Source organism: Patella vulgata, chromosome 6 (genome assembly GCF_932274485.2).
Source record: "Patella vulgata chromosome 6, xgPatVulg1.2, whole genome shotgun sequence".
Taxonomy (NCBI): domain Eukaryota; kingdom Metazoa; phylum Mollusca; class Gastropoda; family Patellidae; genus Patella; species Patella vulgata.
In genome coordinates this window covers 5,072,386-5,093,915 of record NC_065884.2, presented here as the reverse complement: position 1 = coordinate 5,093,915, position 21,530 = coordinate 5,072,386, and the positions used below count along the sequence as shown (strand labels likewise).

Sequence of the window (21,530 nt, the reverse complement as noted above, 5' to 3'; positions counted from 1 at the left end):
ATATTAGGCTGATAAGGGTTATTTTAGTCACTGTAATTTTACATATATCTTTGCAAATTGTTATTAAGATATAAATCCAATCCACACTTAGAACTTGATCTTTAGCGTAGTAATATTGACGATGTAATTTGATTGGTCGAGACCGGATCTGCTGACCACACCTCCAACACGCCATGCAAAGCCTACCCACGTGTCATGAACCATAACATGTAAACAAACCAACAGCTTGGCGCACAGGTATTGATATCCGATATTCAAAGTTAACAGGCCATTTAAAAGTCAAGCAAACATGATTTTTTTTCATATAAATAAGTCGTATAACGATGTGGACGAAAACAACCAAACGACAAAATAGGCCGTCGCATAGGAATATCGACATATTATGCAAGAACTTGCTTTTGCGACGACGTCACATTTATTTATATATTGCACAAATAACGTAATCGTGTTTAAGACGTCTCTATTTTTTTGCCGTCGTAATCTATGTATAAAACCTAACGTCACGCAGCGTAATTATTGACCTAGTGCGTGACGTCATGCGACCTATTGACCGATTTATTTCCAGTCACTTCCTGTTTTGCTTTGGAGTTATTTCCCTTGAGTAGAATATTTTTACCAGGCTTCGGTATTGGTCCGAGTAGTCATTGGTCCAAGTGGTCATGCATTCAGAACTGGATATTCGAGTAGAAGAAAGCCAAAGTAGAACCGATAATATTGTTATCTAATCCAAAGTTACCGAGTTCTTTAGTTCTAGTTTTAATCAACTTGTTACCATAGAACGACCTTTGCTCAAGTTATTATAGACTAATAACACGTACATATAGCTGTTATAGATACAGAATACCATACAATTTCAGAAAAATATGACAGCTAAGCTCACAAAAAATACAGTGAGCAGTGAAACGAGAGGAACAGTAGATATGGGTGAAGTAGAGCCACTAGAGGTAGAAAGAGATGTTTATTCTCTACCAATGTTAAAAGATTTCTCTCCAGGTCCTTTAGATCGTTACAGATCTTGTGCATCTTTCAACTGGAAACAGATGATGTTATTTATGGACGGAGAAGATATTGTCACATACAAGGTAATAGGAGCTTGCACTTTCGACCACTTACATTACATGTACTACGTACTACTTCCTTAGTTTGTCAGTGAGCCACGGTGGCTAACAGGGTAAGATGCTGGCTCGTTAGCCTTGAGGTCGTGGGTTCACAAAGATTTTCTGGCATGGTTTCACCTTGTCAGTGGTGACAAATATAGCTGTCTATTCATTCGGATGGGATGGAAATCTGACGTACACATTGGAGTGCATGTAAAAATCCCTTGGCAGTTGGAATTCGATATAAGAGTAAGCCGCAGTGTGGATGTCCGGACAAATTTACCCCATGGCATACTGTATGGCATAAGCCCGTCTTCATTAACCCAGTCGGAGCAGAAAAGTAGGGTGTTAAACCCCATTTTCATTTTATTTGAAATTTTCAGGAGATATTTAGTGTAACAATTGTCCACACTTAAAACAATATCATAATTAAATTTTAACATATTATGTACACGATATATTTATTATTTTACAGAACAAAGTTTGAGCCATTATTTGTATTATTTTGCAGACCAAGGTTTGGAAGACTCTAGAGAATGATCCATTATTTTCAAAAGGAGAAGTTGAGACACCGAATCTGGAGAAAGTCAGAGAAATTGCTTTTATACGATGTAAACGACTGGCTGAATATAATTTTCTGGATGATGATGAACTTTTCTCCAACCCGTTAAAACATAAAATCTACTTTAACTGTCTTGGTATGTTTGATTGGAGTATGGCTGCTAAAAATATGTTAAACTTTGAGGTACGTGGGGTTAAATTAATTAATGTCCTATCTTTGTGCACCAACTGAGCTAACAAAGATGGCCATACGCCTAGCATTGTGCTATGAGGTCAATTGTGCCTGGATGTTGGCATTTTTGCCTACTCTTTTGCGAATTTTCTTCCGAGAATGGTTCTTTTATCTGCATGAAAATGTGTACACAGGGCCTCCATTTTTGGGCTTGTACTGTGGCCTTTACCAGGATATACGTCTTGCAGCACTGACAAGGGGAAACCATGCAGGAAAATCCAAAGACCAAAGACATTTTATCAGCCAAGACCGGGATTGAACCTACAACCTTCTGGTTAGTGAGACCCCTACGCACAAGCGAATTATTGAAATAGAATTAAACCATATGTTAGTCCCGGAATGCCCTAGTTTGTGTCGAGTGGAAGTTAAACCCCATTTCTCTCTCTCTCTCTCTCTCTGGTTAGTGAGCTAGCACCATAATTTGTGGGCCACTGTGACACCCATTATCAGTTGATCTTTGTTCATTGTTAGAGGATAGAAAGCTGATTTGCTTTGACAGAGAGAGAGAGAGAGAGAAATGGGCTATATCGTTCACTCGACACAAACTAGGTCATTTCCGGACTAACATGGTTTAATTTTAATTTCAATAATTCGCATGCGCGCGGGGATCTTTAGCAGTGGGAGGAAACCGGAGGACTGGAAGAAAACCCACAAGGTTGGACAGGCGACCCTACTCCTTGTCACGTACAACCAGGGATTCGAAACCACGCCAGTTGACTCAATGACAGGCCTTATAATACAGCACGCATGTGCTAACCATTCGGCCATCCAACCCCCTGATTTGCTTTGACTCTTTGAAGAAAAGAATTAGGGACTACCATTGTTCAGGTGTGGATAAATATTTTGTCTTATCTCATCTTGTCTTGTTAATCTATTTTAATATTTTTGTTGTATTTTGTTTAATTATACAGATGTTTGGAGGAACTGTAAGTAACATGGGATCTAAACGACATCATCATTTGGTAGAGGATAATAAAAATTTCCAGGTTTGTCTCTTAACATAGTCACATTTACTTGAGCTAGTTCAACTTGTTTACCTGTGCTGGTTCACCTTGTTTACCTGAGCTGGTTCACCTTTTTCTATATTCTATAAATGACTGTTACTTTTACATTTAAAACCCTTTTAGAAGCTTCTGTTCAAATGCTGCAACAAATGAAAGATATTGTTAGGGACGTTAATGGTGTATTGGAATGGCATTGACAGAAGTTTTGCCATGACAGCAGAGCTATGTCCTATGCTTATTTCCAACTCTAAGCAAATCTTTAATGTGTTGCCAATGAAAGACTCAGGACCCAGGGTTTTGGTTGTTCCATCTTAACAACTTGTCACTTTTAATTGCTAGACCCTTCGATTATGCACTATTGAGAAGAAGAATCTGGGCTGGACCTGCTTATTGAACCAATACCATACACACAGGGCCACTGTAGATCCCCAGAAGGTTTAGAAAATCAGAACTGTTGACACATCATTGCTAGACCCTTCGATTATGCAGCAAGGAGAAACCAGACTGGACCACTTGGCAAACCTCAGCAGATTTCAGTACCCTACAACTAGCCTCGGCTGTATGACAAAGTCTGCCATTGAAACTACTTTCAAGTTCCCGGATTACCAACGGCTTTGCCCATGACGACGCCTTTGAACAATGTTTTATCATACAAAGATTTCAAAGTCTGAAGCTGTTTATCTCTCAAGTTTATCCGATTTTCTTTAGACAATGATAAGTTTGCACTGAAAATTCTACACACTCTTCGAACGACGCAATTGTGAAAACTTCTTTCTAAAAGCGTCAAGTTTTCCTAATAAGTAAACTGGTGTCGCATCGCAATTGTATAGGCGTAGGTACATATCACTTACCGTCACACAGATGAGGCTAGATGTAGGGTACCAGAATCTGCCGAGGTTTGCCAAGTGGAACCAACACTATACTCACTGAGCCATTCGGCCATCCAACCGTGGATCCCCAGCAGGTTTAGAAAATCAGAACTGTTCACACATCATTATAATGATTTGTTCTTGGTTTTTTTTGGTAGAATTTTGGTTGTTTTGCCCTGACAGAATTAAGTCATGGTAGTAATACAAAGGCAATGAGAACAATGGCTACATTTGACCCTAAAACAAAGGTAAGTAATAATCAAAAAACATCGGGAAAATGCACAAGTTTGTATTTATGACCTACTTTTGACATGGGAGTAATTATCCTTGGGTCATTTACATTTTTTGTCAATGCACAAGTTTGTTTAAGTTATAATTCTTTTCTTCAAATAGTCAGATTAAACCAACTTTCTATCCTCCAACAACGAATAAAGACCATTCTTGTCGATGCATGAGTTTGAGAATTTTTTTTTTTAAACTGGGAGTGATACATTATAGAAGATAAGATAAAGAGCTGGCAGTTCTGACTATAATAGTTAAAGACTAGATACTGTAAAGGCAATTTGCTGAACATTTCATTAAAAATGATCCATTATGAACCGAGAATTAAGCGATTGAAATTTCGGCCTAGCCTCGATCATCATTACTAAAGTCTGTACAATAAAGAACATAGTCCCGATCATCCATTTCATGATTAAATTATTAATGGAAGTCGAGCAGCAAATGGGATCATAATCTGCTAAATATTGCAGGCTAGCGATGCCATCAAGAGTTTATTATGGTCTGGATAAGTTAATTAATGTCTAATTAATAATTTAGATAACATTTCAGGCCTAAAGAAAGTCCTGCAATTGGCTCTTGCATAATGTATGTTTAATGAATGTGTTGATTTGTTCGAGAGAAATTGTACAATGATTGGTTTGTATAATTTCAGGAATTTGTTTTAAGTACACCAGATTTCGAAGCCACCAAGATCTGGGTGGGTAATTTAGGTAAAACAGCAACTCATGCTATAGTGTATGCTCAGTTATATACCCCAGATGGCTGGTGTCAGGGATTACATCCTTTTAGTGTACCTGTACGGGATCCAAGAACATTAAACGCCTACCCTGGTGTACTTGTTGGTGATATGGGTGAAAAAATTGGTTTACAAGGCATAGATAATGGGTAAATATTAGTTTATATTTCAACATCATTTAATCTTTCTGTCTCTTTCAAGTCCAATCCATAGTTCATTCAAAACATCTCTACCTCAGTTTCTACTCATATCAACAAATTTTTATTTCATCTCCTTTAAATCTTGGTTGTACAAATCTCAATCTTATCTCTTCCAATTGCGTCTCTCTCAGATTTCTATTTAATTTATTATACATCTTTTTCTCATTTTTTCTGAATCTTTACCAGTTCTCCTCCAAATCTCATCTTGGGGTGTTTGAGAAATGAAATAGAATTTAACGTCCTACTGTTCTGCTCCGACTGGGCTAATGAATACGGGCATATGTCATACAGTCGGCGATGAGGAAAATTGTGCCCGTACAGCGGCACTACAGTCTATTCTTATTTCGAATTCCAATTTTACATGCATGCCAATGTGTACACAGGACTTTGGTTTCTCGTACCATCAGAATGACTATACATTGTCCCTTATCAGGCCCTCCATCTTACTCCACTGACAAACCACAAGAGGGAACCACGTCGGAAAATCCTGATGAACTTTCTCTACACACACCGAGATCGAAACATGGGACCTCCACTCCAGCAAACCAATCTCTTACTCACTGAGCTGACACGGCTCCGGGTATTTGAGAAATAAGCCTCTAAAGTTTAACATCCCTGGTTCAAATATAGGCGTTGACCACAAAAAATAACTTCACTTGTCAGTGGTGGGGCCTAAAGGCTGATAAGCCACTGTGGCTCCTCAGGGCTCAGGATCTCCCCTAGCTGCCTTCCCAATCTTCACTACCTTGTCCCTAAATTTCTTAGAATGCAAGATATACTCACTATATGTGTAAATGTGTTTTAATATTCAGGTTTTTAGCGTTTAATGGATATCGAATACCAAAAGAATGTTTACTTGATAAATTTGGTGATGTTTCAGATGAAGGAAAATATGTCACCCCTTATAAGGTAAAATTATTAATTATATGATTTCTGCACCAATTGCAGTTTTTATAAATGACTGACTTTACCTGTAGACCAGATATAACTATTACATAATGCATCTTTATTGGGTTTTTAGTGTCTTTAAATGCTCCCATTTCCTCCCACAGACAAAAGACACCTGAGTGCAAGCGAATTATTGAAACAAAATTAGTTCCAAAAAACCCAAGTTTGTGTTGAGTGGCTGTTAAATTCCATTTCTCTCTCTCATATGTTTCGAGACCTTGCAACCTATCTTTGTGAAATGACTCACAGTAGCTGGAGGCTACTTAATTAGCTACTGTGGACATATGTTTTGTTGCCTGGGCGACCTTTGGATGTAGACTATGGTCGCGACTACAGTCTGAACCAGCACCCAAACGCAAATGGCCCTAGCCATTGACTATTCAATATGGTGGCGAAAATGTCAGTTGTTCCGCCTGCTATATTTTCTCCTATTTACTCATGTATTTTTAAAAACTGGTTAATTTTCCATACTGCGATGTGAAAGCAAGCTTAAAATAGGTTACAAATAGGATTAGTCAATATCAGAATATTTTTCATTGGAATTATGTCACCCAACCAAATAATTTCCACGTACAGTCATTTGTTGTGTGCCTATATATATTCGAATAAGAAGATCCTAATCTGTCAAATTCATCAAAAAAGGCGAAAAAAAAATCATATTTAACATCTATACTACAACGCCCATTCACTAACTTTCAGGCGTTAACATGGGCCCTATAATACCGACCAAGGTGTAAATAACGCAACGGCAATCAGCAATTTTATTATATTTTTCAGAAAATCTTATCAAGTGTCAGTTTTGTCAGCCATCTTTGAACTATTCCGACCGTGCTTTATCGCATTGTACAGCTGGTCCGACCACTGGTTGAACTAAATGTCATTCGCATGCAGATGGTTCGACTATAGTACGAAAATCCGTTCAACCGAAGGTCGCCCAGGCAATTTATCTTTGTGACACGACTCACAATAACTGTAGGCCACATACAGGATGTTACAAGCTTGTATGTCTCAGTGTATTTTATTTTAGGATCCAAGTAAACGATTTGGAGCTGCCCTGGGTGCGTTATCTGGTGGACGTGTAGGTATAACTGGTATGGCTGTATGTAACCTGAAAATGGTTATAACTATCGCCATGCGTTACTCAGCTGTCAGACGACAATTCGGACCAACAGAAGAAGAAATTCCAGTTTTAGAATATCAACTTCAGGTGAAATATTTGACAATTTAGAGTTCTTTCTGTTTGGCAGAAAACTTTCTAATATATCACCTTTTTCAAATGAAATTGGATAAAGGGTTACCTGGAGAGTTAAATACCTGTAGATTGAAGATAAATTGATATTTAAATAGTTCCAATTGCATTTAGTAAGAAATTCCAGTTTTAGAATATCAGAAATGAAATGAAATGGGGTTTAACGTCCTACTGTTCTGCTCCTATACTGGGCTAATGAAGACGAGCATACGCCATACAGTGTGCTATGAGGGAAATTTTGCCCGGGCAGCGGCACTATCGCCTACTCTTATATCGAATTCCAACTGCCAAGGGATCTTTTACGTGCATTCCAATGTATACATGGGACCTCGGTTTTTCGTATCATCCGAAGGATTACACAGCTGTCCTTGTCAGGTCCTCCGTTCAGCACCACTGACAAGAGGAACCCACGTCCGAAAAAATCCAGATGAACCCTCTCGGCCAATGCAGGGATCGAACACCCGACCTCCAGGCTAATGAGCCAGCGTCTTAACCACCTAGCCACCGTGGCTCCCCTTTAGAATATCAACTTCAAGTGAAATATTTGACATAAAAATCTTGAATTTAGAGATTTTTATTTTGGTCGATAAACTTTCAAACTTTCTAATAATCACAGTTTTCATGTGAAATTGGATAAAGACCAACCTGGGGCCTGAAATACAGAAAGATTGCATTTAGTAATAGAGCTTGAATTATATTCTAAATATTGTTATGATGAGTGTTTGGTTAAAATTGTGAGTTATCTCACACACGCATGTTTAAGTACTACAGAAGTTTGAACCAACACTTAAGGCATAAACTTAAGTACCAGAGGACAGAGCCCCCTGTGAAAACTTGAAATTACATAATTTCCATACACAAACAGCCTAAGACCAACATGTCGCTCAGCATTTCAGAAATATCATAATTTGAGTTTTCAAGGAATAGACCCAATGGAACTATAATGTAATTAAATGATATTAATTTTTATTTCATAGCAATGGCGTCTGATACCGTACCTGGCTGCTGCGTATGCCCTGGAACATTTCTCTAATTCTTTCTTCATGGATTATGTTACGTTACGTATCGGACTAATGGCTGGGGATAAAAGTGAACGACAGGTTAGTTAGAGTGACAGAGGCTGACTCGATTTGCCACTTCTAGAAGCAGTAGACGCTCTTTCGGAAAACTCTTCCAGACATGCGAATCGAGTGAACAGCAGAAAAAAATATGGCTGATATGATTAGTTTATCTACGATATACGTCAATGTTATCTACAGTTGTTCGCAATTTTGTCTTCTGTCTCTTCTAGGTCTAGCTTGGAAGAGACGGAATGTCTTCAGTGGGGGGGGGGGCGGAGGTGTTAAAATCAAGTGTGCGGTAGAGATCTTCCGGTAGAGGAAGGAGACAAATCTAGTTGGCCCCATGGCGTTGATAATATAGGATTCAGACCATTTAAAAAAAAAAATTATATAGGATTCAGACCACTTCAAAAAACCATATAGGAATCAGACCACTTCAAAAAACTATATTATTATTACAATCCCGATCTTTAAATATAAACCCAGCAATAAAAGTGGCCTAAAATTGGTATCAGGTGTTCCATAAAGCCCTTCACAACTGAATCAAATAATAAAATGATGTTGTGTTCAAACCCTTTTATTTGAACAATGACGTGAAAACAAGTACATAAAGAAAATAAATATCAATATTTTAATTTACATGAATAAATTCCATCATTTTACTTTCTGAATAAAAAGCTTTTCCAGCATAAAACATAATCTAATAATTTCAAAGACTATTTCAACTTACAGTGATGTGTTATTTCTATCTATTTTTGGAAAGTACCACAGCACTCTCGAAGGCTATTTCAACTTGCAGTGATGTGTTATTTCTATCTATTGTTGGAAAGTTCCAATGTTTTTGTAGATGTTATTATTATTTTAATTTTGAGTTTTATGTTATTTTAGAGTGAACTAGGTCGTGAATTACATGCTTTATCATGTGCCAGTAAACCTCTAGCTAGTTGGATAGCACGAGATGCTATACAGGAATGTCGAGAAGCTTGTGGAGGTCATGGTTATTTTAAAGGTAATGATTCTATTTATATTAACACTAAATGGTATTGGTGATATATGTAATGATAATAATCTTATATATATATACAGTAAAGTGTGTAGGTGATATATGTAATGATGTATGTAATGATAGTGATCCTATTTATATTGGTGATGTATGTAATGATAATGATCCTATTTATATTGGAAATGAAATGAAATGGGGTTTAACGTCCTACTGTTCTGCTCCTATACTGGGCTAATGAAGACGGGCATACGCCATACAGTGTGCTATGAGGGAAATTTTGCCCGGGCAGCGGCACTATCGCCTACTCTTATATCGAATTCCAACTGCCAAGGGATCTTTTACGTGCATTCTAATGTATACATGGGACCTCGGTTTTTTCGTCTCATCCGAAGGACTAGACAGCTGTCCTTGTCAGGCCCTCCGTTCTGCACCACTGACAAGGGGAAACCACGTCGGAAAATCAGGATGAACTTTCTCGGCCAATATTTATATTGGTGATATATGTAATGATAATGATTCGTATTGGTGATGTATGTAATGATAATAATCCTATTTATTGGCAATATCTGTAATGATAATTACTCTATTTATATTTACAGTAAATCGTATTGGTGATATCCGTAATGATAATGAATTCCAACTGCCAAGGGATCTTTTACGTGCATTCTAATGTATACATGAGACCTCGGTTTTTTCGTCTCATCCGAAGGACTAGACAGCTGTCCTTGTCAGGCCCTCCGTTCTGCACCACTGACAAGGGGAAACCACGTCGGAAAATCAGGATGAACTTTCTCGGCCAATATTTATATTTGTGATATATGTAAGGATAATGATTCGTATTGGTGATGTATGTAATGATAATAATCCTATTTATTGGCAATATCTGTAATGATAATTACTCTATTTATATTTACAGTAAATCGTATTGGTGATATCCGTAATGATAATGACCCAAATTGTACGTATGAAGGAGATAATAATGTTATTTTACAACAGACTAGTAATTATTTATTGGGTATGGCTGAAACTGTTAGAAACAATAAAGGTATTTACATCTTTTTATCTACAATAGAATCTGTATGAGCAGCCACTCCTATTCAGCGACATCTCCTTGTAAGCGGTCACGATTAATTCCCCCCGTAAAATTTCTGTTGTTTTATCTCTTTATTCAACGGTCACTCCTCTAACGCAGCCAGCGGTCACTATTTTACTAATAAATTCAACAAAACATCGCCCATTCAACGGCCATTGTTGAATGATACCATCGACTTGTCGTTTTTTGTAACACCCCCGCTAATCCCGTGAGTAGTAATTAATTAACTGGACCCCCACTGATCAGGTAAAAAGAAATGTAAAAATAACAATCAACCCGGAATTATCTGTTAATTAATCTTTTGTTTTATTAAACGACTAACCTGATCATTGTTTTCACGCGTAACGACACATTATTTGATACTGATTGAATAAAATAAAAGTACCGAGTTTTGCCACGATCATCAAGTATCTCTTTTCCATTGCCGCATTGTTAAACAGACGTTTTAGCGCCTCCTATGATATTACATACAGAGTTACAACCCCTGTAAATAGGTGATAAAATCAGCGATGGCTTTTTGTTCATGTGCTTTTTTGATAAAATAAAATTAATTCATCGATTTTCTTCACAAAAATGGATAAATATTATCGAATGCATCACAGTGGTAGACAGTTTAGTATCGAATGTTGGTACAAAATGACAAATTTACAGAAGTTATGTCAGAGATTTGAGTAAAGAATTTTCGTTTGGCGCAAGATTCAGCGACGGTCAAATTTACCGATGCAATTATTGGTGTTCGCTTCGAATGCATCCAAGCGTAACATTTAATTTATGTCAGCACAAAAAGCACCGAGATTTATTAAAAGGCCACTCCCGTTAAGATTTGGGTAAAGAATTTTCGTTCGGCGCAAAATTCAGCGACGGTCAAATTCGCTTCCAATGCATCCAAGCGTAATATTTAATTTATGTCTGCATAAAAAGCACCGAGATTTTATTAAAAGGCCACTCCTGTTAAGCGGTCGGTTGTGAAAATTCCCTTGGGTGGCTGCTTAATGCATATTCTACTGTATAATGATTGATATACCAAGCCTCTGGAGATTTCCGCTACATATCTAAATATCCACAAGATATCCTGAAAACCTTCTCCATCCTTAAAATCTCCAAAACTCGTCTTTTGAATTCAAAATCTCAATAATATCTTCTGCAATTCTCTACAAGATTTCCAACTGATCTTCAACACTGTGAATCTCTGCACATCTAAATCCCTCTTCTCAGAATCTCAATGACATCTTCTACAATTCTCTACCAGAATTTCCAGCTGATCAGCATGTTTTGGTCTTGGTTCCTGTTCTTCCGCAGAATGATTTCTTTGAGTATTTTTTGTATTAAGCAGACTGCAAAAGTTTCAATATACAGTGGACTCTGTCACTTCCGACATCTGAATAGTATGGCATTCTGTGAAATTTGCGTACAATTAACACTGGGTAATCTGGTGTTCTATCAGTGGGTGTTAACCGACAAGCAACACCAATCAATTGTCTGTGAGCATAAAATATGTGTCGGTCTTTGTTGATTACCTTGATAATTTTATAATCTCTTGGTACAAGTATTCAATTGGCCGTACTACAATATCTAATATTTTAAAGCAAAAAGATGACACAACCTGGACAAACACAACCTGTCAATCAATTGGTCGGCCAATCGTAAGGCTTTGATGAGAAGTGCTATTTAGTCAACTTTAGATGATTATATATATTCAAAGTAAATTGTAATGCAATTGTTTGATATAATGTAATAAAATTTTTAATGTACGGAAAGCGTTATCATATTTTAAGTTTTTTGTATTCAAGGGTGCATTATAATAAAACTTCTGGTATTCGAAGGTACAATAATACTTCCGTATAGTTTAGGCAATTGAGTATTCCGACATGCTGTCTAATCCAGCGTATTGTATCAATCCCTTACGATGTCGGAATTGACCGAGTCTGTAGTAAAATTATTTAAGATTGTAATTCCATGCATTGTATATTTAGATAGCTGTAACACACCGTTAGGTAGCATTACATTCCTGGCTGACTTTCATGATATACTGGGTTCAAAGTTCAACTGTCGTACTGTAGAAGACTGCTGTAATCCACAAGGTATTTTATAGAATTATTGATAGAGTAAGCTAGTGTTCTTGGGATGTTCATGTAAAGGGTGGCGCGGGGGCGGGGGGGATAACCCTCATGATCTATTTGCTTGTCACATGATCTTACGGTTGTACACAATATTTTGAGAATATTAAGTAGAGAATTTAAGACAGATAAATCAATATATGGTGTAAAATTAGACATTAACGTGGGTTGTACAATAAATATGGTTTGTGAAAATGCATTGAAATAACGTTGACATCTTGTGATGATGTCATGATATGATGTCACTCAGAAAGTGGTCCAATCATGGTGACAAATTCAACATCATTTCGTTGGTGTGTCGAAAATCATAGAACAGTTTGTGACATGAGTTACTGTAGCATATTATTATTTAGGAAATCTGTTAATATGAATATTCATGACCTTTTGTATATATGAATAATAATGAGATGCATGTGTGTGTGTGGTCATCAGCGACAACATGTCATGGCGGACATGTGAAATCTATTTTTAATTCACTCTATTTAGTGTGTAAGTTATTGGAAGAAAATGTATATATATTGCTGTGTATTTTTGTAGTTGCGCTATCAGCGTATAGATGGTTAGTGTGTAAGTTATTGGTAGATAGCGCTGATAGACTTAAACAAGAAACACAGTCTGGTAAAGATTCCTTCACGGCCAGAAACGACAGTCAGGCTTATTATTGTCGATCATTATCACTAGCTTATATAGAGGTAAATATACACAGTATTCATCCTCAAAGAATGAGAAATGGGGTTTAACATCCACTCGATACAAACTAGGTCATTCGGGACTAACATATGGTTCAATTTTATTTCAACCCTTATTTCTTGAAGGGTCACGTGCTCGTGATATATGATTTTTTTTTCGTCATGATATGTGAATTTTTCCGTCTTGACATGTGAATTTTTTAGTGTTGATATATGATTTTTTTCATCTTGACATGTGAAAAATAATTTTGTTGAATTGTTTATAAAGCTTGGAAGGTGATGAAAAAATTGTTATATACTCGATTTTTTCTCTTTCCATGCAGAAAAACGGTCTTGCAATTAATTCCACTTTGTCTTGCTATAGATATGTTGCTTTGATTTAATAACTAAGTTTGATATTTAATCTCATTTCAGTGTAATGTATTAGAAAGATTTACTAAGTTACTGGAAGAAAAAGATGGTGAGCCCACACCAGTGGAATTAAAGACTGTATTATCCAGACTTTGTGCTTTATATGGTTTATGGAGCATGGAGAAACATTTAACAACATTTTATCAAGGTTTGTCTTGTCTGTTATAATAATCAGATAAATTTTACTTTTCTTAATTAATTTGACGGAACCATTGATTTTATTACAAATGCAGAGTCCAGGAACATAAATTTTCATGTTTACTAAAGAATTACTCCAATTCTGGCCCCAAGTTCACAAAGCATTCTCAGACTTAAGTTAAGAATTTACTCAAAATTATTAGCCCTTTATAAAACTTTCGTTGTTTTAATGTATCAAATACATCAATAAGAAACTATGTGCAAAGTTTTGTGTTTCTACATCAAAGATATTCCTTATAACCAGTGATTGAAAGTTGAGTAAATTCTTAAATTTAAGTCTGAGAATGCTTTGTGAACTCGGGGCTTGATCTAACGCTGTGTCTAAAATACAATAGCACTATATTTTGGACTGTGTTGATATACACTAGTCAAGCCTGGAGATAAATAGTTTATATGTTATGATATTTATAGGCTAATCTTTAAACAGATGTGATTGTAACTTAATCTTGAGTCAAAATAAGGCAACACAAATAAAATAAGTTGTTTCTCGGGCACCGCCCGCATGCAAAATTAGTTGCGCGTGCCGCCTATTTATTAGTCTTGATGAAAAATAAAAAATATGTAACGCCCGCCCGAACATCGATAAGCAAGTCATAAAAAGAATATGCCGCATGTATCTACATGCCCCATACGTGAATATCCATTCAAACGTATTAAACTGATTTAGATGCAAACGCTCATTTACGGGTCTTTTTTATTGATATCGAAAGAATCTCGATTTTTGTATCACGTGATTTTAATTACCTCCCCTTGTGAACTAGAATTTGATTCGTGTTGAACACCGAAAGTGATTGACAACAATGCAATGTATTTCAATCATTCGATCTTAATCGGCTCAATATTGCCGGCTTCAGTCGGTCCATGTTTGAAAAAATCCTACTTATAAAACAATGAATCGTAGAACAGGTTAATTATTATAACTTGTGGCTACGAATACGATACGATGATAGTCACCATACCTTAGTCAGAATCTGGGTCATTAGCACATTTAACGGTAGTTTTGATAATCCGGAAAATAATAATTGGATTACACATTTGATGGTTTTACTGACCAGTTGTTAGTTGAATTTAAATAGTCATTCGATATAAACCCCAGATAGAACACTGAATATCCTGAGAAACACACCGAATATCCCGAGAAACAGTCATTTCCCGAATCCCGATGACACGTGACATGCATTGGTTGGAATTAGGTCAATCATTATAAACCAGCGATACTAGATTTAGATCTAAGTGTCGTTTACCGTGATGATTATTTTTGATACACATGCTGACAGAGGCTTACTCTTTAAAATATTGTCGTTATTATGGACGTCTATTAATAGTCGTACGGAATTTTATTTTAAACCAATTTTAATTATGGTTGTCACCATTACCATTAGTAAGCTACATTACGTGAATTAAATATGGAAAATTATTTTCCCTTCAGTCAGTGTTCAGTGTTTGAGTAGACTTGATTTTTTGGTTTATGTTCTAAGTATGTATAATATATAACTGAAAGCAAAACCGTATACAAGTAATGACTTTCTCATTAAAAAAAAAAAAAAATACAAGGCCGCCCTCCCGCCCCAACAATTTTCAACAATAGCCAAATTTTATTTTGCACCATCCTCTAGCCAGAAATGAGGTAAAAAAAAAAATAACCCGCCCTCCCCCTTATAGTTTCAGCTGTCAGTTGCCCGAGAAACAAGACATTTATTTTGTGTAGCCTAAGCTTGCACCTCTTTAATTCATTTGTTTCAAAATGTTGTTGAATTATATTTAAATAATTGTGGTTACCTGGAGTGTTACTAACAAGCGACTGGAATAAGAATTGTTTTATGGACCCATGGTTTTCGACTATCAAATTTCTGATTAACTATAATTATATACAATGTATTTTATTTTACTTTCAATTTTTGCTTCAGGTGGCTACATAACAGGAAGTCAACCACCTAAACTAGTCCACGAAGCTATTTTAAAACTCTGCCGGGATCTTAAAGATGATGCTGTTTCATTGGTGGATGCTATAGCTCCTCCTGATTTCATTCTAGATTCTCCAATAGGAAAATCAGATGGACAGGTAATTAATATATTTTTATTTTAAAGAGGTTTGGAAGGGAATGAAATGGGGTTTGGGTGGTTGAGTGGTTAGAAAAACATTGAAATGGGGTTTGGGTGGTTGAGTGGTTTGGAAGGGAATGAAATGGGATTTGGGTGGTTGAGCGGTTATAAAGAGGTTAGGAAGGGAATGAAATGGGGTTTGGGTGGTTGAGTGGTTATAAAGAGGTTTGGAAGGGAATGAAATGGGATTTGGGTGGTTGAGCGGTTATAAAGAGGTTAGGAAGGGAATGAAATGGGGTTTGGGTGGTTGAGTGGTTATAAAGAGGTTTGGAATGGGATGGAATGGGGTTTGGGTGGTTGAGTGGTCATAAAGAGGTTAGGAAGGGAATGAAATGGGGTTTGGGTGGTTGAGTTGTCTAACGCATGTGCTTTAGCTCATATAATCTGTCATTGAGTCAAGTGACATGGTTTCGAGTCGACACATGTACGTGACAGGGAGTAAGGTTTTCTTTATGGTTCCTACCAGTGCTAAAAACTCTTACACACAGGTGAATTATTGAAATATAACTGTACCTTGTTGAGTGGATTTTAAACCATCTCTATTAGTAAGCGCAGGAGGACCTCACTACACGTAAAACAAAAATCTACAAGATAAACCTGCGGACAAGACAGAAAATAGACATTGCACCAAATAAACAAATATCAAATCAAGTGAATAGATCCGGTGGCCGGCCGTAAGCGTCCACTGCGCTGTACAGTCCCGGGTCTGTAGTGACAGACTTCACTCAAATTTGAAAACAATCAGGAATACGTCATTCAGTTGACTATTATAGTGGAGGGAATGCCACTTCCATAAATGGGATAAATAAAGTTAACATTGAAACTGATGATCACCAATTACTTTCTGTAAATATGCTGCACATTAAAGACAAAAACCAGGTAAACTAATAAAAAGCAAGCAACGTTAATTACTTCTGAATAAACAGTATGAACCAGGAACCAACATCATCCCAGCCATCTTGGAATTGTGGCATCATATAAACAATCAAAGTCTGTCAATTGAACAAGCACCACACATTTCATGTATTCACGTCAGATGAAGTATTTCGCTCCAAGAAGAACAAATGAAATGAAATGGGGTTTAACGTCCTACTGTTCTGCTTCACTGGATTAACGAATAAAGACAGCAAAAAAGTACAAGAAATGTGTCTGGAACCAGTTCCTGATTCAAAAATTAATTCTGCCCGAGTTCAGAATCAAGTAGTAGTTCAAGTTTCAACAATTTATAAAAGTTAAAAAATTTTTTGTTTGTTTTAGATTTACAAGAATTTATATGGAGCCATGTTACAAACACCAGATGTTTTACAGCGCCCCCATTATTGGCAAGAGTTCCTGGATAAACCCAAACTAAACTCTAGACCGTTGGCTAAATTATAACATCTTGGTCACCCATACCAATGACAGTCATTGAGAACAAACAGGATTTAAACACAACTCAAATAAACTATTATTTAAACTTTTACATGTTACTGAGGCACATACAATTAATCCACCATAATCATCCTGAAGTACAAGGGTAAAAAGTCGGTCTGTACATCAGAGTAGCGTATATAACTCACGCAGGTCATGACCATTGGTAAAACTAGGTTATAACAGCAGGAGGTTTGGTTTGCATTATACACTTAAGGTTTTAAACCTGTCACTTATAGAAGTATTGTCTCTCTTACCAAACTAATTAATGTAATTATGTGACACCACCTTTTGCTGTTGGTGTACCATTATTTCATGCAGTATCAATATATTATTTATTGTCTCAATATTGACCCTTAAACCACACATAATTTTGAATAATATCTGATTCGATAATACTATAATTATCAAAAATTCCGAACACTGACCTAATTAGAGTACAGTAGTTTTAATGGGTGTTTGACAAATTTCTTGAAAATCACTCAGAAAATTGCCCAACTTCTAAACTGAAAGTTATATCACAGCAATCGTAGTCAGATCACGTCAAACTGGACCTCTCAAGTACCGTACTACTGCCTCATAAAAAAGACCTTTGTATAAAGGATGAATCCACTTTAAATAGAACTTTATAAATACACCGGTATATTAAATGTGGACATATAAAGAGTAATGACAGTTTTCTTTTATATCATCCATATTTCAATCTTTAAAGAGGTAAATTAAACTTGAACCTTTATATGCCACAATATCTTGATACATCATGTTAATGTTAAAAATAGAGGATCCCCGGCAACAAACTTCACAACACTGTGTAGATGGTTTAAAAAATTATAATCTAGGTCTGGAACATGTTTCGGGCTGTCCGCCCTTCATCAGCCAGAGTTGGTTACATAAATGATATAACAAAATAATCCGGGCTATATATATAAATTTAGACTAAGCCGCATGCGCCAAATACTTGTATATATAGCCCGGATTATTTTGTTATATCATTTAACCATCTACACAGTGTTGTGAAGTTTGTTGCCGGGGATCCTCTATTTTTGATATTTTTCACGGATCGGTTTCTGCTTATCCCCGGATGTATCACTGAGATCCAGACTTGCCTGCACTGTATTAGGGAATCTTCCGCCCTCTTTTTTTTCGAGTGTGGGGGTTTTATCGTCCTTTACTTGGATTTTCTATGTTAATGTTAACTTGATGCCACTAAACCTTAATACATCATGTTAATGTTAACTTGATGCCACTATACCTTGATACATCATGCTAATGTTAACTTGATGCAACTATATCTTGATACACCATGATAATGTTAACTTGATGCCACTATACCTTGATACATCATGTTAATGTTAACTTGATGCCACTAAGTCTTGATACATCATGTTAATGTTAACTTGATGCCACTAAATCTTGATACATCATGTTAATGTTAACTTGATGCCACTGTATCTTGATACATCATGTTAATATTAACTTGATGCCACTATATCTTGATACATCATGTTAATGTTAACTTTGTACCATTATATGACACTATATCTTGATACATCATACTAATGTTAGTTTTAAATAGATCATTTAAAAAAACTAACATCAAAACTGTAACATATAATCTTATTAAAAAAATGGTCAATAAAAAGTAATTGTATTTAGCATTTAAATTATTTGTTTTTAATTTTCAAATATTTTGAAATTACATTTATTTCCAGTTATAAATAAAAGTGATCACCATGACATTTTATTATTTTTACACATTATTTTTGAATATTAGTATTTACTATAAATAAGATATATATTTGAAAATTCAAGGTATATATTTGAAAATTCAAGGTATATATTTGAAAATTAAGATATATGTTTTAGAATTAATATATATGTTTCAGAATTTAAGATATAAATTTTTGAATATTAGTATTTTACTATTTAAATACATGTAAATTTTTGAAAAATGTGAACCGATCTAGTACAATTCTGAAATTATAACAGCTTTGTAGGAATTAAAGTATTAAAATTTGGAAGTGTAACAAGTAAACACTATCAATAGATTAATGGGTGAGTTGTTTGCACTACACATCTTAGTCAAAGGAGATGCTGTACGTTTCTATGTTCTAATAAAACATCTATATATTTGACAAGTCTTCATCGTATCATGTTGAAATAACAATCAGTAAATATGTAATTAATAGTGTTTTTATATTTATTTGAAATTGTAAATAATTTAATCCTGATGTAAATTTGAAGAATAAAAAATTAAAAGACGTGCCTTTAAGACTGCTATGTTTATTTGCTTTTTTAATATCTTTGGAGAGTGATCAGTCAAATTAGTTTGTTTTTAGACTACACCTGATAAATATAAACAGATTGCTGTAAGGTGTCTTTCAGGTGGACAGGTGGGTTGGGTGGCCAAATGGTCTAAGATGTGCACTTTAGATCATAAGGTCTGTTATTGATTCTGATGTTCAGCTTTCGATTCCTTGCCCTATACTTGACAAGGACTAGGGTCACCTGTCAAACCTTGTGGGTTTACTATAGGTTCTCAAGTTTCCTCAACTGCAAAAGACCCCAGTGTGCCAGTGAATTATTGACATTAAATTGAACCATATGTAAGTCCCAAAATGGTCTAGTTTGTGTTGAATAGATACACGACATGCACCCTTCCTTTCTATTGGCAATAATTGAGGGGGCCTTCACTACACAATATAGGGGGGTTGGATGGCTGAATGGTTAGCGTGCGCGCGCTGTATCATAAAGTCTGTCATTGAGTCGACTGGCATGGTTTTGAATCCCCGGTTGTACGTGGCAAGGAGTAGGGTCGCCTGTCCAACCTCGTGGGTTTTCTCCGGGTCTTCCGGTTTCCTCCCACTGCTAAAGACCCCTACGCGCAAGCGAATTATGTAAACAAAATTAAACCATATGTTAGTCCTGAAATGACCTAGTTTGTGTCGAGTGGACGTTAAACCCCATTTCTCTCTCTCTCACTACACAATATGAAGGCCTTTCAGGATTAACAATAGGAACACTTCTCAGGATTAACAATATACAATTGGAGGTGTATAATACATGCATGACAAGACTTTCATGTCTACTCCCCCTTTCCGCCATTGCCCCAAAATTTCCTTACACCATGGGTGGGCAGAGTTTGGGGCAAAGGCGGCGGTGGCCCCAACAATCCATTGCAAGGCTACATCCAATCATAGAAAAAAAAAATTAAAATTAAGTTTTTTGAAATTATCATTCTTAATTTTCGTTTAAAAACTGGGCTACTTAATTTGATAAAAAAAATTAATTCATCTGTTTTACATAAAAGTGTTCAAAATGTCTGAGATTTGGGATTACTAGGCCCTATATACTTCATCACCTGGGCATCACCAAATCTCTGCATGCCACTGTCTTCCACTAAGTTTGCTGACCGACAGACACAGGTGAAATGATATGAAATGGGGTTTAACATCCTACTGTTCTGCTCTGACTGGGCTAATGAAGATGGGCATATGCCATACAGTGTGCTATGAGGGAAACTTTGCGCAATCAATGGCGCTACAGCCTACTCTAATATCAATTTCCAACCACCAAGGGATCTTTTACGTGCATGCCAATGTGCACAAAGGACCTCAGGTTTTTTTTGTCCCATCTGAACAACTAGACAGCTGTCCTTGTTAGGTCTCGGTCCCAGAATCAGATGACAAGAGTTCGATGTTCACTGAAATTGGGATTAACATCCCACTTTATTACAACAACCTGGCTAACGAAAACATGCATTCCCTATGAAGTGCACTATGAGGTACATCTTGTCTAGACAGCAGAGAAATGGGGTTTAACATCCACTCGACACAAACTAGGTCATTTTGAGACTAACATATGGTTCAATGTTATTTCAATAATTTACTTGTGCATAGGGGTCTTTAGTAGTGGGAGGAAACCGGGGGACCCGCAAAAAACCCACAAAGTTGGCTAGGTGACCCAACTCTTTGCCACGTACAAGCAGGGAATGGAAACCACACCACTTGACTCAATGACAGAACTTATGATGCAACACGCACTCATTGGTCTGGATAGTGGCATTTCTGCCTATCTTTCATCTAATTGAATCTGTAATTTTTGGTAGTAGTCATTATGGAGCCAATCTGGTTAAAAAACAGATCCTATTTCGTTCTGTTTTTATAGTTCAAAATTTCGTTTTACTTGTCTTTACTACACTTGGATCTGTAAAAGTTGTTCTGAATGGTGTCAGGAATAAGCCAATGAAACGGTCTGTTACGGCCAG

The 21,530-nt window shown here is 36.3% G+C and overlaps 1 protein-coding gene across 1 annotated transcript; it reads left to right on the top strand.

Annotated features, from left to right (window-relative positions):
- Positions 1-597: 597 nt before the first annotated feature.
- LOC126824674 (peroxisomal acyl-coenzyme A oxidase 3) lies at positions 598-9,876 on the top strand (the record flags this gene model as incomplete). The annotated part of the gene is made up of 10 exons (XM_056101676.1): positions 598-1,082; positions 1,609-1,842; positions 2,802-2,876; positions 3,922-4,011; positions 4,698-4,930; positions 5,794-5,890; positions 6,957-7,136; positions 8,156-8,278; positions 9,128-9,248; positions 9,842-9,876. Coding segments are annotated over exons 1-10 (1,407 nt in total), but the record flags the coding sequence as incomplete, so codon positions are not given.
- Between the last annotated feature and the right edge of the window lie 11,654 nt (positions 9,877-21,530).